We start from the raw sequence: 17,281 nt of genomic DNA, 5'->3' as shown, positions 1-17,281 counted from the left end.
TTTTATAAAAATTACTGACGTACAACGGGGTAATGATATCGGAGTAAAGATGTTAGGGGACCGTTATAGTAATGTTATAGTAACCTTAAAATAATGATATACAAACCAAAACCTAATGTTCTATTTCTGTTAAGAAAATTTTCCTGGCTAACAAACACAAACCTAAACAAAATAACCTTCTGGGAACACGTTAGAAAAATGTTAGAAAAACATTATACAAACCAAAAACTAACGTCCTGGGAATGTTAGATTAATGTTAGAATAACGTTCTGGGAATGTTAAAAAAAAAAACTTTCCTGGCTAACCAAAAACAAACCATAAAAAATAATGTTCTGGGAACCAAAAACTAATGTTCTGGGAACGTTCTGGGAATCTTACAAACCAAAAACTAATGTTTTATTTCCATTAAGAAAACTTTCCTGGCTAACCAAACATAAACCTTAAAATCAAGAGTTGTATTTGTTAACATTAGTTAATGCACTGTGAACTAACATGAACAAACAATGAACTGCTGTATTTTTATTAACAAGGTTAACAAAGATTAACAAACACAGTAACAATTGTATTGCTCATGGTTAGTTAATGTTAGTTAATACATTAATGTTAACAAATTAACCTTATTGTAAAGTGTTACCCATATATATATAAAAATTCTCTCTAAGTCCATTTTTCTAGCAGACTATAACAAGTTTTAGGACAATGAATGGCTTTCTGAGGTAAATGTAACATTATGTGACATTGTTCACAAGCTGTTTTATTGATGTCTTTCCGCGGTTGAAACACTGATTGAGCGATTACATGAGACATAATATGGATTTCGGTAAGTTGTACTGCAACTTTCAAAATGCCTTCTGATGTTTATTCGTGTTTATTTTGTGCTGTAACAAGTAGTAAAGAGGAAGAGATGATCAGTTCATGTGCGCTTTGCGCTGCTGCTTCGATTGAACTAAAGGTCAAAGTATACTTCACACAAAGGTAAGCGTGCAGTGCATGACACGTGTTTCGTCATCAGAAAAGTACATGCGTACTGAATGTGCAAATTTTTATAACCAGGTCATACATGCTAATTTAATGTTTTTGCAGTAATTACTTTATCCACAAGGTGGCAACTGTGCCCTGGGGGCGTTGATTTACAAGGTAGTACAAGAAAAACTGCAAAAACAGAACAGACTGGAATGCATGCAAGCTACAGCAACAATGGCAGCCTACATAGACGAGAGATTGTGCGAAGTGGTTAGAAGGTACCTCATTTGTAAAACTCTAGCATGAAATAATACAAAGATGTTTATATGTGTTGTAACTCATAGAGGTATTGCAATTTGTTGCAATGCGCATGCGTCGAACGCCTGTGTACACATACGAGTCGAGTGAAGTATACTTAGAAAGGCTGTGCGTTCGACTGTGTGTACACGTAAAAAAACGAATTATACTTTCTGCTTCAGGCGCTATATGATCAGTCGCGCCACATGAAAATGCACTAAAACGGCAGTTATTGTTTGAATTCCATAATAAAATTAACAAAATTTTAAAGCTGAGATGTTTCATATCAGAAGTAACAAAGCACAAAGCTTATTGCATTTATTAGATGGGAGGTGTGAAGTTTGGTTAGTTCAACCAAAAATGAAAATTCTGTTAAGTACTCACCCTAAAGTCGTTCCAAACCTGTAAGATCTTCAGAACACAAATTAAGATATTTTTGATGAAATCCGAGAGGTATATCACTTGTCCATAGACAGCAATTTAACCACCACTTTCAAGGTCCAGAAAGGTACTAAAGACATCTTTTAAAAAAGTTGACGTGACTGCAGTGGTTCAACCTTAATTTTATGAAAAGACGAGAATACTTTTTGTGCGCAAAAACAAAACAAAAATAACGACTTTATTCAACAATATCTTCTCTTCTGTGTTCTTCTCATACGCTGTTTACGTTCACCGTTTCCAGGTTCTACGTCAGAACGCCGGCTCGGTATTGGCTGACGCTGTTCACATGAGCAGCACGACGCATTCGTGTGATGCTGATGCAGGAGCCGGCCAATAATGAGCCGGCGTTCTGACGTCTGAACGTAAACAGCGTATGAGAATGACACAGAAGAGAAGATATTGTTCAATAAAGTCATTATTTTTGTTTTGTTTTTGCGCACAAAATGTATTCTTGTCGCTTTATAAAATTAAGATTGAACCACTGCAGTCACGTCAACTTTTTTAACAATCCCTTTAGTAACTTTCTAGAGTGCTGGTTAAATTGCTGTCCATGGACGAGTCATATACCTCTAGGATTTCATCAAAAATATCTTAATTTGTGTTCCAAAGATGAACGAAGGTCTTACGGGTGTGGAACGGCATGAGGATGAGTAATTAATGACAGAATTTTCATTTTTGGGTGAACTAATCCTTTAAGAATCGAATCGGTTCTTCAAAACCAGAATCGATTCAAATTGAATCGACCCAGCCCTATGTAATACGTAAAAATAATCAATCAAACTTTTGCTTGGGAGTTTTGGGTAGTTGCTACTAGGACATTGCTAGGTGGTTTGCAAAAATCCCCTCGGGTGTTCTTTGTGGTTTCTTGGTGATTGCTACTGGTCTGGTCCAAGTCAATAAGCTCCTCCCTCTGATATTTATCTAATTTTTTTATCATCTGACAGATGAAAATCGAAGTCAGATTGCTTCAAAAAATATCAGAAATCATCATAATTAACTACAGCTTGCTTATAATAACTAATAATTATAGACTTCTCATATTTTCTGAAGTAAAAATGAGTTGGTTTTGCTTAGTGGCTTAATTCAAAAGAGTCCTTTCATGCAATGTATGGAATTTTATTTCATCTGCCATGTAAAAACGAGACTCAGATCGCTTATAAATTATCACTGTGTTAAATTATCTGTTTCTGTGATGATGTGCACTGAAATGTTTATATTACGTCATTACATAACAGATGCGGCGGTCACAGGTACAGTATTGCTGTTATGTGATGCATGATCTGTGTGTGACTGTTGATGCAGTCAAACAAAGATCTTATATCTGACAGTATGTTGCACTCGACTGTTTTGTGAAAGCAAAATCATTAACACTTCACAAGTACAAGGACTGGATACTATGAAATGTGAGCTAATGACGCTGGTCTCATCTGTGTTGTGTGTATGTGTATTGTCAGCGCAGCTGTTGAGCATGAGAAATGTTCAGGAGAACAGTAGTTTGGCACTAATGGTGTTTTGCTGAGCGTTACTCACGCGCCACACTGCACATGCATGGAGCCCACTTGCTTGTCGCACCAGCCCATGGCCTGCAGAGACGGGTAATCGTCACACAGCTCTACACTGCGGCCCAGGAAGTTCTCCTTCTCATAGATGACCATGCGGCTGCTCTGGTGGGCCTACAAATGGAGAGAGAGATTGGAAGGAAATGGGGGAAAGCTTTGATGAGAGTTGAGCACTTCAAAACCATCTAAAACATCACCATCAATCGCAATGGTAATTTGGTGGTTTGCATGTTGTACAGGGGTTTATATACGGTAGCTAACATGTTCTGATTGGTTTCGGTGCATTGATATGCAGTTGCTAAGCTGTTGCTACGTGGTTGCTTATCCAAAAAAGTCCACATAGTCCCGAGATGTGGCTCAGCTCTGTCTTTCATTGTGAGCCTATGAGACTTTCTCTTCTCGTTTTATTGTCAGTCATGCAAAACTCAGTCAAATTGCTTAGAAAAGTTTGAGAATAAAAGTCTTTCAAGGCATCAGTATGTGCTCACACACTCACAGCGCTGCAGATGGGGCGCAGGGACATCATCCTTTCCACATGGTAGCCCAGACTGCCGGTGTAGGCATCCCAATGGGGATATTCTCCTTTTTCCAGGACAAACTGCTGCCCCTGGAAGTCGTGGTGCTCATATCCCACCCAGCTGCACAGATTTAAAGAGAATTAAAACATTTTCAGCATTCATTACTCCAGTCTTCAGTCACATGATCCTTCAGAAATCATCCTTAATATGCTGATTTGGTGCTCAAGAAACATTTACCAGTTTTTGCTGCTTAATACCATTTAAAAGTAAATACAAATACACAACGATTTAAAACTTCTGACTGGATGTGTATAAAGCACTTACAATAGGTTTGGAGGAATATATGATGTTTTGTTTTCATTAAAAAAATTCATTTCGGTGTAGTATGGTATTATAATAAGCATTGCATCCATATTGCTGGTATTTTTTGCTTTGTTAACTAGCCATTATATTAAGTTACATTTTTAAGGTTATGTAGTTTTTCTTCTCTTAAAGGGAGCATGAAAAAGACAATTCTATAACTACACAAGTAATGTTGAGTTATGGCAGCTTAGTCATTCTCATAATTTATTATTATCATCACATTCTACAAATCATCTCAGGATGAAACACTTAAAAGCTTTTAAACACATCTAAAAGCGTGATTTCCTTACTAACTGGCAAGATTTTGCAATCATTAACACAGAGTGGGCGACTCACGCGCCGCTCTCCACACGGATAGAACGGATGTTGTCAAACCCACGCTCCTGGATGTTGCGGCACTCTGAGGTGAGTTCCTGACACTTGCCTTGGAAATGCTCCTGCTCGAACACGGTCACCTGACAAACACACACATGCCACAGTTCCATATTGTAATTTGTAACCTGAAATCTCTCTCCTATACAAACACAACCAGATGCCTCCTCTCCTTTCATTATGTCCCATATCTGTTAAATAATACAGAATTCTGCACTTCTTGGACAAGAAGAAGCATGCAGTAACCGTCCACAGAGCATTCATCTATAAAGTCTCAAAATCAATACCTAAGAAGAAGCCTTTGTTAAATCATTGATGGTTTAGCACCTTGTTTCTCACTTTCAGACAACGAATCAATACTTTGTTTCTCACTTTTTCATTGTGCTTCTCACATGAGAGAAAGAGTGGAAAGGATTTTACCTTAAAGCAAGGAGCCATGACTATGCCAGACGTTGATGGGTTTGTTTGGATCTTGGTAACTTTGTTCATCTTCTTTCCTACACAAGAGGGAAGGCTGAAAACTTCTTCAAATGTATTTTACTACAGAACAAACTTTGGGACAAGCACAGCTCTGTTACATCCTGACATGTATGACGTACATTTGGGCATTTTAGACAATTCCTATAAGGACTGCTAATGGAATTTTTATAACAACACAAATCCCTATTGAATTCAATTATAATTATTTTTTATAATATTTATGTGTAATTTTGCATTTATGAAATTATATTACACAGCTCTCCAGAATACTTGATTCTGCTAATGATTTAATGTCTCTTGTATCACATTTGTGCAACCTTTGCAGTGAAAATTTGGCAATATATTGCTAGATCCTCAGCAGTTCCCAGGAAAGAAAGACAATTAGAGACACAAATTTGATTTATGTGTGAGAGAGAAGACATGTTACATTATAGAGCAATATTTTAGTGAACTTGTCCATAGAAAAAGTAACTTGGATTGTACTCGATTGGAAGAGTAATTATAGCCTGTTATTGAAATAATATATTAAACTTATATCATATATTGCAACAGTAGACTATATGTTCCAGCGTTCTTTGCTTGGCTGATATATAGGCTCTAGGCCTGTATGTGTGTATATGTAAAAAGAACTTCAAATGACAACTCATTTGATGTTGGCCTTTTAGGCTATTTTATTCTAGTCAATATCCCAAACACAACAGTAAAGCTGACCAAGTTTGACTTAGTAGGCTACTAATAGCTATTAGTTGACAATTTTTCCATAAAACACGAATCCAATCTATTACTATAGCTTTATCTTACCTGAATCTCCACCTGTCCTATTTTACAGTGATGCTCGTCAGTCCCGTTTTGCGAGGAGTTTTTTGATTATTTGGCGCTTCTATTTTATAGCGACCATCACAGCTGGGTGCACGTCGCGACGCTGAAACTGACAGAAGGACCTGTAAGGGAGTGTGTGTGCGTGTTTGGGTGTGTTTGTGAGATCATTCTCTTTATTGTGAGTCCAGGGTAGTGGAGTATTTTGCACCGTCAGCGCACTGGATTTGATCAAGCCGTGAGCGCGCGCGCGCGCCCGTGCTGCGTGTGAATGCAGACACATTGAACCGCACAATGGAGCTCAAGCGGCTGTATTCCTATCGGTCAGCACTGTGCATCGTATGGTACACAATGAGCGGCCTATAGGTGGAGAATACAGGGATTTGACCCACTGCATGGGTGAACGTCCTCTCTTTCAAACCTCCCAGAAACATATCTGTAGTTTGTCTGCTGTCTTAAGGTCACGACAGCTTAGAAATCTTCAGAAAGCTCAGTTTTGGCAAATATAATATAACAGATGCAACTATATTTGGGAATAGTCATACCCAAAATACTGATTTATGCAGTTTCTATGTTTGTTTGTTTTTTTCACCTTAAGGTTTAAAAAATATACTGTAGGCCCTCCTGTAAGTTTTGGGATTGTTGATATCATACCTTAGAATCCAATTCTATCTGTTTAGTAGGCTAACCATAGTAATTCACTTTCAGAAATACAACTTTTTCAAATCTTAAGTAAAAATTAAGATAGGAAGTTTCTGTAATACAGACAAATCTTCTTCCTTTATAACCAAGTTTACTATAGTCAAAATTCACCAACTTCTCTATCCAGACTGTAGGATGTAGTGTTGTTAACATGTGTCACATTATGGCTGCTCATCATTGTCCTCACCTTATATGACCCACAGAAGTGTTAAGGTGAGATGTCATTCATAATGCAGTTTTAATAGCTACTATTTAAAAAAAAAAAAAAAAAACAGTAATTGAAACAGTAGGACTTTATGGACCTCACATTGTTACATAATTAAGCAACACTGTAAAAAATATTCCGTAGTTTTTACAAAATAATTTTGGCAGCTGTGGTTGCCAGAATAATTTTGTAAAAAATACAGAAAAAAAACTGTAAACACATTTACAGAACAAACTGTCAATTTTACAGTATAAAACTGTAATTTACAAACAAGAAAATTTGAATGTAAACAAGTAAATTCAACAATGCACACTACTAGTAAAATCTGTTTTGTACCTTTAACATATACTGACAACCACCATAATAATGCAGGTGGTAAAAGAGAAAGCCACATGAAGAATCAGAGTTCATCACAAATAGCTTGTCCACTGGCTGAAGTAAATACTAATGTAAAGAGGGTGCAAAGAGTCATTCACGCAAACGCAAAACAACATCATGGTAACCCACAACACTTATATAATGCAATAAACATTCATTAAACAACAGAAGATGTAACATAAAACCCTAATGTACATAACTGATAACAAAGACTATTAAGAAACATGATTTTTTAAACAAAATACTTTCAAATGTGGAGTGTCACACAGGGAATTGTGGGAATATCAGTTCACAGTTTTTGACTGTAAATTATACATTGATTTGTTCTTTTTTACTTCTAAAAATTGTAAAAATTTACAGCATTTTACTGTGAAAATTACATAAAATGTCTGGTAAGAGCTTTTACAGTTTTTCCCTGTATATAGTACTGGAACTTACTGTTAACCTATTTACATTTTTTTTCCGTAACGTTTTTACAATATTTTACTGTTAAAATCACATTCATTTTTTACAGTGAAGTTATTAAGCAGATATTGACATTGACAAAAGTATGTATTCCACATATGATTTTTGTAACATGTTTTTAAGCTACAATTATTAGGCTAACAGTATCACTCAACCATGAAACTTAAATTTTAATTGGTACAGTTTTGCTGGCATATTACTCAAAAAAAAAAAAGAAGAAGAAAAAAAGCACGGTTGCCAGAGTTTTAACACAGCATATGGATTGCATAAGCACTTGAGAAAAAACAAACTTCTATTGGCAACAAAATAACTTGGATTTTATGAAAAAATATATAAATTCAGTGTATGTTTGGAAATTCGTCTTCAATTTTGGTGCCTGAAGGTTTGGCTTTGGTGTTAAATTACATTGACAAATGCGATTTTGTTCTGTCAATTTTAACACAACATAAGTGTACAGTGGCAGCAGGCTAATGCAGTTTGCAAATTAAAACAAAACTGTAACGAACTTCTACTGGCACTAATTGAAGTCTTTTATGAAAAATATCATAGCATTATCCAATGAAAAATAGTGGAAAATATGCCAATCTAAGCTTTCAAGTCTGGTATGTGAAAGTTTGGCTTAGTGTTCATCAAATGTGATTTTATCTTTCATCAGGTTTTATGTCCTTCAATTCACAGTCTGGAATTTGTCTAACAGCTTAATTTTGTCGTCACCTTGTAAAGTTTCAGAACTGGACACACACTGACACAAGTTATGAAAAAGACTTCTTGTATTTGAGAAAGAAGTGTACTCCTCTCTCCTCTTTCTGTCTGTCTGTCTCTCTCTCTCTCTCTGTTTGATGATGGGGTGATTTCTTTTCTGTGTGTGGGTTGGTGAGCTCAGCGAGTTTGTTTCTGTGGGCCTAATCCCCCCATGCTAGGCGCCAGCCTATAAAAGGGACACATGTTTGCTTTCAATACACACACAGACACACTGATTGAGACAGACAGCAGCTACTGACTAACACTCAGGTAAGAGACTGGGGTCTGTGAGCAAAAACAAACTTGGAGCAAGTCATTCCCACATTTCATTTGGTTGAATAGTCTACAGCAAAGAAACTCCAGCAATGGCTTGTGTAAGAATATCTCTAACAGCTTTGACACATTAGTCACCGGTAGAAAGCAATTAAAATGTAATCATTTTTTGAGCATAGTACTTTATACATTGTCAGGGTGAACTGTAACCTTTTAGTCATAACAATTAAAAATTAATACAGAAAAGAAAAAAGCTGTGTCTATGCTGTGGAGATGAAAAGATTTAGAGAGACATAAGGTGAAAGTAAATTAAAAGGTAATTTATAAAATATAAAAAAGCAGTACCAATTGATGAGTTTTATATATTTATTAAACACTGAGTGTGCATTTAAAAATGACTGTTAATTACTTACTGGGGTGGCTGTTATTTTAATTAAACAGGTTTATGTTTTAAGCCTTGTGAAAATCTGGGGCTAGGCTAATTAAATATCTTACGCAAATATTTTGTAAAAAAGGCAAGAATTATATCAGGCATTTTGACAATATTTCAACAGTATTCCATCAGATACCTTAGAGGTCCTATTCCATGTTTCAATTTTAATATTCGGCTTGAACTGCTTTGTAATGTACCAATTTGTCATATATTTCTAAATTAGTAATCTCTGGCAAATTATGTTACGTATGAGCATTGCACATCTATAAGACTACTGTGAAATTCTTTCAAAGTGGGTGGGTGAAGAATTCATCCATTGGCTATAAATGTACTTGACAGAAAGAATGGGATTCATTAATTGCTTTGAGCAATATTTAGCACTTGACATCACTACATGACCAACAATAGATTTTTCCAGCAAGGAGGCTGCAAATTATGCACGTTTCTCCACTCATACATATGCTCTCTTATTGTAGTCATCATGTCCACTGGTGGAGAGAAGTCCAAGCCCGCCTCTCAGCCTGATGGGAAGGCTGCTCAGACTCAAAAGAGAACCGAGACGGGCATGGGAAACTACAAGGTATGTATCAGTACCATATTTACAGATTTAAATGGTTAGGTCACCCAAAAATGAAATTTCTGTCATTAATTACTCAGCCGTCGTTCCACACCAGCAAGTCCTTCGTTCATCTTGTGAACACAAATTAAGATATGTCTGATAAAATCCAAGATTTTAATCTCCCAAAGAAAGCAACAAAATGACCACATTCAAGGTCCAGAGAAGTAAAGACATTGTTAAAACAGTTCATGTGACTTCAGGGGTTCAACCTTAATGTTAGGAAGCAACGAGAATACTTTTTGTGCGCAAAAACAAAACAAAAATAACAACTTTATTCAACAAATTTTCCCCTTTCCTTGTCAGTCTTCTATGCAGTTGACACAGTGAACGCAGTGCAGGTTTCCGTGTTTTACGTTAGAACGCCGAATCTGTATTGGTTGCTCACGCTCACGTGAACAGTGTCTGCCAAAACTGAGCGGGCGTTCGGACATAAACACCGAAATGTTGAACTGTGTCAACTGTATAGAAGACTGGCAGGGAAGAGGAAAAATTGTTGAATAAAGTCATTATTTTTGTTTTGTTTTTGCGCACAAAAAGTATTCTCGTCGCTTCATAACATTAAGGTTGAACCACTGTAGTCTCGTTGACTATTTTAACGATGTTTCTTTACTACTTCTCTGGACCTTGAATGTGGTCATTTCGTTGCTTTCTATGGGAGATTAAAAAAAAAAAACTCTTGGATTTCATCAAAAATACCTTTATTAGGTCTTGCGGGTGTGGAACGACATGAGGGTGAGTACTTACTGACTGAAATTTCATTTTGGGGTGAACTAACCCTTTAAAGTTGCATGTGATGACTGGTTAAATTACAAACATGTATGATGACAAACAGCTAAGCAAAACTCAGTTTCCATAGAAATAGATGTAGGTGTGTATGCATGCAGTATTTTTAAGCTAAGCTCAACTAAAACTGACAACTTTAATTTATAGTTGCATAACAAGCAAAAATGACCTTATTGTCTCCACCTTTTCTTCTCTTTCAGATGTATGTGTATGATCAGGAGAACTTTCAGGGCCGCATGATCGAGATCTCCAACGAGTGCATGAATGTGTGTGAAATGGGAATGGATAGAGTGCGTTCCCTCCGTGTGGAGTGTGGCCCGTAAGTCTTTCTGTGATATATATACGAGTGACTTACCAATTGTTCTGTTATGCAACACTTCCTCCATTGTCTTTGTCCTTCTTTCTCCTATTTAGTTGGGTGGGTTGGGAACAGATGAACTTCTGTGGAGAGATGTATATCTTGGAGAAGGGTGAGTACCCCCGTTGGGACTGCTGGAGCAACTGCCACAGGAATGACTACCTGCTGTCCTTCAGACCTGTCAGAATGGTATTCATCTCTTATATTCATTATACATACGTTTGGATTCTTTTCATTTAGTTTTTTTTTTTTTTTTTGCAAAATTGTCAAAATATTATTCCGTTTGGTTCATTGAGCCATGGTGCTCATTTGGGCAATGCAAATTTGAATCCCATTCCTATTGAGTTCCTATCCATAAAAGTGGCAAAAAAGGCTAAAGGTACACTGAAAAAGGAAAAATAATTTTTAAATCCATATTCATGGATGTATTCATTGCCACACTGAGTCATGGTGCTTTTGCAGGCAATGCAAATTTGAATCTCGAATCTGGCTCCCAACATTTCCTAATTCCATCACACTCTTCTCCTATCATTTCCTGTTCAATCTCACACTCACTGAATCCAAAACTGCCAAAAATATTTAAATCCATATTCATTGATGTATTCACTAACAAACTGAGCAATGGTGCTTGCGTTTGCAGGCAATTTAAGTTTGAATCTGGCTCCCAACATTTCCTAATCTCTTAACTCTTCTCCCATCATTTCCTGTCCTATATCACTCACTATATACATAAAATTTAAACTAAAAAATAAAGTAAAACTTTAAAAAAAAGTTGAATCCATATTTATTTATTAATAAATATTATACCTTGGTCTTCTTGCTCCTCACAGGACCCAGAAAAGCATAAGATCTGTCTGTATGAAGTTGGTGAGTTCAAGGGCCGTAAAATGGAGATTATCGATGATGATGTGCCCAGTATGTACACCTTCGGCTTTACCGACCGCGTTGGCAGCATCATGGTCAGCTGTGGCACGTAAGTGGTCTTGCATCAAAGAAATGCAAGTAGACTGTGATATCTGAACATAAAAGTGATATCTGCACATAAAAAATAGATCTGATGAGAGAAATTTGGTCTGTGATCTATAAGTCATGCACTCACATCCTAAATCCACTGAGTTTAAAGCAGAAGTTTGTAGTTTTTTATGTTAAAACACGTTCTCCTAGCCTCCAAAAAGTGTACAAAATGTGGCACTATCAAAACATCTTTTGGCGGGACCAACCCGATATCACGGGAAAGTGTAAATATTTTACGAGGTGGTGATTTCCTATGAAAATGTGCGATTTTAAAAAAGACATAACTGTCACTGGGGTGTAAGCAGATCATACGAATTAGCCAGCAGTTTGCCAAAACATAAAATAGTTACAAACTGCAATAAGATTATGTTTGGCGGGAATATCTGTTTGTCCAACTAATAGCAGGCTTTCCGGAAACCTGTTTGAAAATAGTCATTACTATCGCCTTGCATTACACACATCAGCTTTAAAGGGATAGTTCACCCAAAAATTTTGTCATCATTTACTCCCCCTCAAGTTGTTCCAAACCTGTATACATTTCTTTGTTCTGCCGAACACAAAGGAAGATATTTGGAAGAATGATTGTAAACAAGCAAATCTCACCCACCATCGACTACCATAGTATTTTTTTTCCTATATGTTAGTCAATTGGGGTGCGAGATTTGCTTGGTTACAATCATTCTTCCAAATATCTTCCTTTGTGTTCAGCAGAACAAAGAAATGTATACAGGTTTGGAACAACTTGAGGGGGAGTAAATGATGACAGAATTTTCATTTTTGGGTGAACTATCCCTTTAATTCCCATTATTGTTACGCCACCTAGATAAACTAACAGTATTAATACTTCTAATATTTCAAATATTAAAATATGAATAAAATAATTTCCAATGTGTTTTTACAATATATAAGTGATATATCTCAATTCTGTTCTTCACTTTTATTTATTCTCTCTGTTTGTGGTGTCTTTCCTCTCACCTCTTAGTTGGGTGGGTTACCAGTATCCTGGATACCGTGGCAGCCAGTACCTGCTGGAGAAGGGCGACTACCGTCACTTTAATGAGTATGGCGCTCGTCATCCCCAGATGCAGTCCGTCAGGCGCATCCGTGACATGCAGTGGCACCCAGAAGGCTGCTACACTATGGCCACCAAGTGAGGGCTAGGGAGGACGAGAAAGAGAGGGAACAGGGGAGAGAGAAAGAGAGGAGGAGGAGAAGATGAAGGAGGGGGAGGGGGGAGGGTCAAGAAGGAGAGGAGGAGCGCACCACCCGTATGAGTCATCCTGAGAAGGGAGAGAAGCAGAGAGGGATAGAAGTCAGTCAAGTATGGCCAGCAGCTTAGCAAAAAAATGGAAAATGTGGTTGTTGATATCAGATGACTGCATGGCTTTTTCGTTCCCACCCCTCTTTATTCTCTCTCTTTTCTCCCATCTTCTTCTTTCTTCCCTCTTCCTCCTCTTCCTCATCCTCCATTCACTTTTCCCCTGAGGAAATCAGTCCATCACAACGAGCCTTAACTGATGCCTGACTCGTGTGGGTCAGGGATGATGATTGACAAGGGTGGGTTGGGGGCGGGGCACTGGGTGGCAGGGGGAGGGGTGTTTTGGCCTTTGGAGGCCATGTAAAACCTCCACATCCTTTTGGAACGGTAATAAAAGTGACACCTGTGACCGTTGTTCTCTGTTATCACTGCTGATTGTCTCTGTCCATGCAGAGGGGGCATAAATGCAATCCAATAACTGGCTTTAATAATAAACATCAGTAGGCCCACTAAACAAACAAAATGTGGTAACATATTTAATCCCCTAATATCTATTTAAATAGGCTACTGACAAATCACATAATAAATATCTTTATACACTGTTGTCATATGAACAACCAGTAACCATAAAGCTGCATGTTTGGCTCATTAAAAAAAAAAAAAAAAACATAATCATAAGAGTCATTCATACGGGAAACAGACGACACTGGTTGCGCTGTAGATTTAGCAAAGGTGATGCAGCACTAGCAGTGTTGGGAAGGTTACTTTGGAAATGTAATAGGTTACAGATTACAAGTTACCCTATTTAAATAAGTAGTGTAACAATTTCAATTTACTCTATTAAAGTAATGTAACTGATTACATTTGATTACTTTTCTAAATTTCTAACTAATGTTTTCAACTGTTAATCATTTTCAAACATTTAAACCAGGCAGGGTTAACCTCAACACTGATTACTGTCAGACTTCTCAAAATCCTTCATCAGTTGAATCATTGATTATAATAATTTAATTTTAAAGCACAGCCACCACAAAATCAGGCTTTAACGCCTCTTTTTACTTTGAGATAGTTAAATACAGATTTAAAATCATAAGATATAGTTTAATAGCTATGATACTGTTTTTGAAATCAAATCTTTGCATAACTATGACAGGAAACACTGGCATCTGGGAAAAAACAGTTAATCTTAAAAACAATAAAGCATATACATAAATCCAAAATAAGAAATAAAACAGTTATCAAATAAGCATGTGTCCTATTATGTGTCCTAAACTCCTGAAATGCCTCATATTTTAGAGCAGTCAATGCAATTTGGGAAAGAAATCAATCAAATCTGTATGTGTGCGAAAATATTCAGATGCAACCCGCTTGTAATCGTTAACTTTTTCATAAGTAACTGTAATTTAATTACACATTTTTTTCTCAGTAACTGTAACAGATTACAGTTACATGTATTTTGTAATTAAGTTACGTAATTCCGTTACATGTAACTAATTACTCCCCAACACTAGTACAGAAAACTCGAAATTGCATACTTCTTTTGAAGTACTTAGATAGCGACCATTAAAAACTACATTCCATATAGAATGAAATGTATGAATGTAATCTGGACATACTACATTTGTCATGTTGTCATTGTCATGTGACCTACATCTGCCTATTTTTCAAAACTCTTAGAAGAAAATAAACACAACCCTAGGTATTTATTTGATACAGTGGCTAAATTAACAAGAAATAAAGCTTCAACTTCTGATGTTTCCAAAGAGCACAGCAGTAATGACTTTATGAACTTCTTTACTTGCAAGATTGATAATATTAGAGAAAAAATAATAACCATGCAACCATCTACTACAGTATCGTGTCAGATAGTGCATTGTAGTGTCCCTGAGGAAAAATTCAATTCATTTACTGCTTTAGGAGAGGAAGAATTGTCTAAACTTGTTAAATCATCAAAATCAACAACATGTATGTTAGACCCTATACCGACTAAGCTATTGAAAGAAATGCTTCCAGAGGTCATAGACCCTCTTCTCAATATCGTCAATTCATCTTTATCATTAGGATACGTACCAAAAACTTTTAAGCTGGCTATTATTAAACCTCTTATTAAAAAACCACAACTTGATCCTAGAGAATTAGTCAATTACAGGCCGATCTCAAATCTCACTTTTCTGTCAAAAATACTAGAAAAGGCAGTATCATCACAGCTATGTTCCTTTTTAGAAAGAAATGGTATCTGTGAGGATTTCCAGTCAGGATTTAGACCGTACCATAGTACTGAGACTGCTCTCATTAGAGTTACTAATGATTTGCTCTTATCATCAGATCGTGGTTGTATCTCTCTATTAGTGTTACTGGATCTTAGTGCAGCATTTGACACTATTGATCACAATATTCTTTTAAATAGACTCGAAAATTATGTTGGCATTAGTGGAATTGCATTGTCATGGTTCAAATCATACTTATCTGACCGTTATCAGTTTGTAGTAGTAAACGAAGACATGTCATATCGATCACAAGTTCAATATGGAGTACCACAAGGCTCAGTACTAGGACCGTTACTGTTCACTCTGTACATGCTACCCTTGGGAGATATCATTAGGAAGCATGGCGTTAGTTTTCACTGTTACGCTGATGATACTCAGCTCTATATTTCTTCGCGCCCTGACGAAACTTACCAATTCACAAAATTAACGGAGTGCATAGCTGATATAAAAAATTGGATGACCAGTAATTTCCTACTACTAAATTCAGAAAAAACAGAGATTCTAATTTTTGGACCAAAAACTTCTTCACGTAATAACCTAGAATATTGTCTAACACTTGATGGCTGCTCTGTTAAGTCTTCGTCGTCAGTTAGGAACCTAGGTGTGCTCTTTGATACCAATCTTTCATTTGAAGGCCATGTTACTAGCATCTGTAAAACCGCATTCTTCCATCTTAAAAATATATCTAAACTACGACATATGCTCTCAATGAAAAATGCAGAACAGTTAGTTCATGCGTTCATGACCTCAAGGCTAGATTACTGTAACGCTCTACTGGGTGGTTGTTCTGCTCGCCTGATAAATAAACTACAGCTCGTACAAAATGCAGCAGCTAGAGTTCTTACTAGAACCAGGAAGTATGACCATATTAGCCCAGTTCTGTCAACACTGCATTGGCTTCCTGTTAAACATCGTATAGATTTTAAAATCTTGCTAATTACTTACAAAGCACTAAATGGTTTAGCTCCCCAGTACCTGAGCGAGCTCCTAATTCATTATAGTCCTTCACGTCTATTGCGATCTCAGAATTCAGGCCAGCTGATAATACCTAGAATATCAAAATCAACTGCAGGTGGTAGATCCTTCTCCTATTTGGCACCTAAACTCTGGAACAATCTTCCTAGCATTGTTCGGGAAGCAGACACACTCTGTCAGTTTAAATCTAGACTAAAAACGCATCTCTTTAACCTGGCATACACATAACACATTACCAATTTATATTTCCAAATCCGTTAAAGGATTATTAGGCTGCATAAATTAGGTCAGCCGGAACCGGGAACACTTCCTATAACACCTGATGTACTCGTTACATCAGAAGAAGAATGGCATCTACGCTAATATTAGTCTTTCTGTTTATCCCGAGGTTCACCGTAGTCAACCGGATCCGGGCCGTATCCAGGTGAGACCAAGGACCTGCACCTTGACACGACCACAACGCAGCCCTGAAGTATCAGCAGAGATTGAGTCAACTAGATCATCCCCTGTGAAGGCCTCATCGACACGACAGCCACGACACAGTTCCTCAACAACCGTCCATACCGGCGTGATGAATACGATCCTCAATTGGATGGAACTGAAATAAATACTTTTAATGTTGCGATCCTATTGGACTTATGATAGCAACCTGAATTGTAACAAAGCACTGTTGGCCAGAGGAGAACTGGCACCCCGACTAAGCCTGGTTTCTCCCAAGGTTTTTTTCTCCATTTTAACACCAATTTGCCACTTGTCTGCCACCTGATGTCACCTGATGGAGTTTGGGTTCCTTGCCGCTGTCGCCTCTGGCTTGCTTAGTTGGGGACACTTGACTTGACATTTTGATATTCAACAGTGCTTTTGATCTGCCTGCATTGACACTATTCTTTAAGAGCTGCTGTGCAGTCAAACAATGTACCAGATATCAATGTAAAGCTGCTTTGACACAATCTACATTGTAAAAAGCGCTATATAAATAAAGGTGACTTGACTTGACTTGA

The 17,281-nt window shown here is 37.1% G+C and overlaps 2 protein-coding genes across 3 annotated transcripts in view; one reads left to right on the top strand and one right to left on the bottom strand.

Moving 5' to 3' along the window:
* cryba1l2 (crystallin, beta A1, like 2) overlaps window positions 1-10,911 on the bottom strand; it is a 14,600-nt gene extending 3,689 nt beyond the window's left edge. The window contains exons 1-6 of one of the 2 annotated variants that reach the window (XM_051902945.1): window positions 10,764-10,911; window positions 5,795-8,487; window positions 4,934-5,010; window positions 4,478-4,596; window positions 3,757-3,898; window positions 3,232-3,374 (exon numbers count right to left, since the gene is read on the bottom strand). In XM_051902945.1, the coding sequence (XP_051758905.1) occupies window positions 3,232-3,374; window positions 3,757-3,898; window positions 4,478-4,596; window positions 4,934-5,002 (473 nt within the window). In that variant the 5' untranslated portion in view covers window positions 5,003-5,010; window positions 5,795-8,487; window positions 10,764-10,911. The remainder of the gene's footprint in view (window positions 1-3,231; window positions 3,375-3,756; window positions 3,899-4,477; window positions 4,597-4,933; window positions 5,011-5,794; window positions 8,488-10,763) is intronic. The other variant, XM_051902938.1, reaches the window with a different exon arrangement.
* On the top strand, window positions 8,531-17,281 carry crybb1l2 (crystallin, beta B1, like 2). The gene is made up of 6 exons (XM_051902925.1): window positions 8,531-8,570; window positions 9,483-9,586; window positions 10,609-10,727; window positions 10,823-10,955; window positions 11,597-11,739; window positions 12,763-17,281. The coding sequence occupies exons 2-6, from the start codon at window positions 9,488-9,490 to the stop codon at window positions 12,932-12,934; spliced, it is 666 nt and encodes a 221-aa protein (XP_051758885.1). The 5' UTR covers window positions 8,531-8,570; window positions 9,483-9,487; the 3' UTR covers window positions 12,935-17,281.

The sequence above is a fragment of the Ctenopharyngodon idella genome, chromosome 1 (genome assembly GCF_019924925.1).
Source record: "Ctenopharyngodon idella isolate HZGC_01 chromosome 1, HZGC01, whole genome shotgun sequence".
Classification (NCBI taxonomy): Eukaryota; Metazoa; Chordata; class Actinopteri; order Cypriniformes; family Xenocyprididae; genus Ctenopharyngodon; species Ctenopharyngodon idella.
The sequence above is the reverse complement of the archived record's forward strand: the minus strand, read 5'-3'. Positions and strand labels throughout refer to the sequence as shown.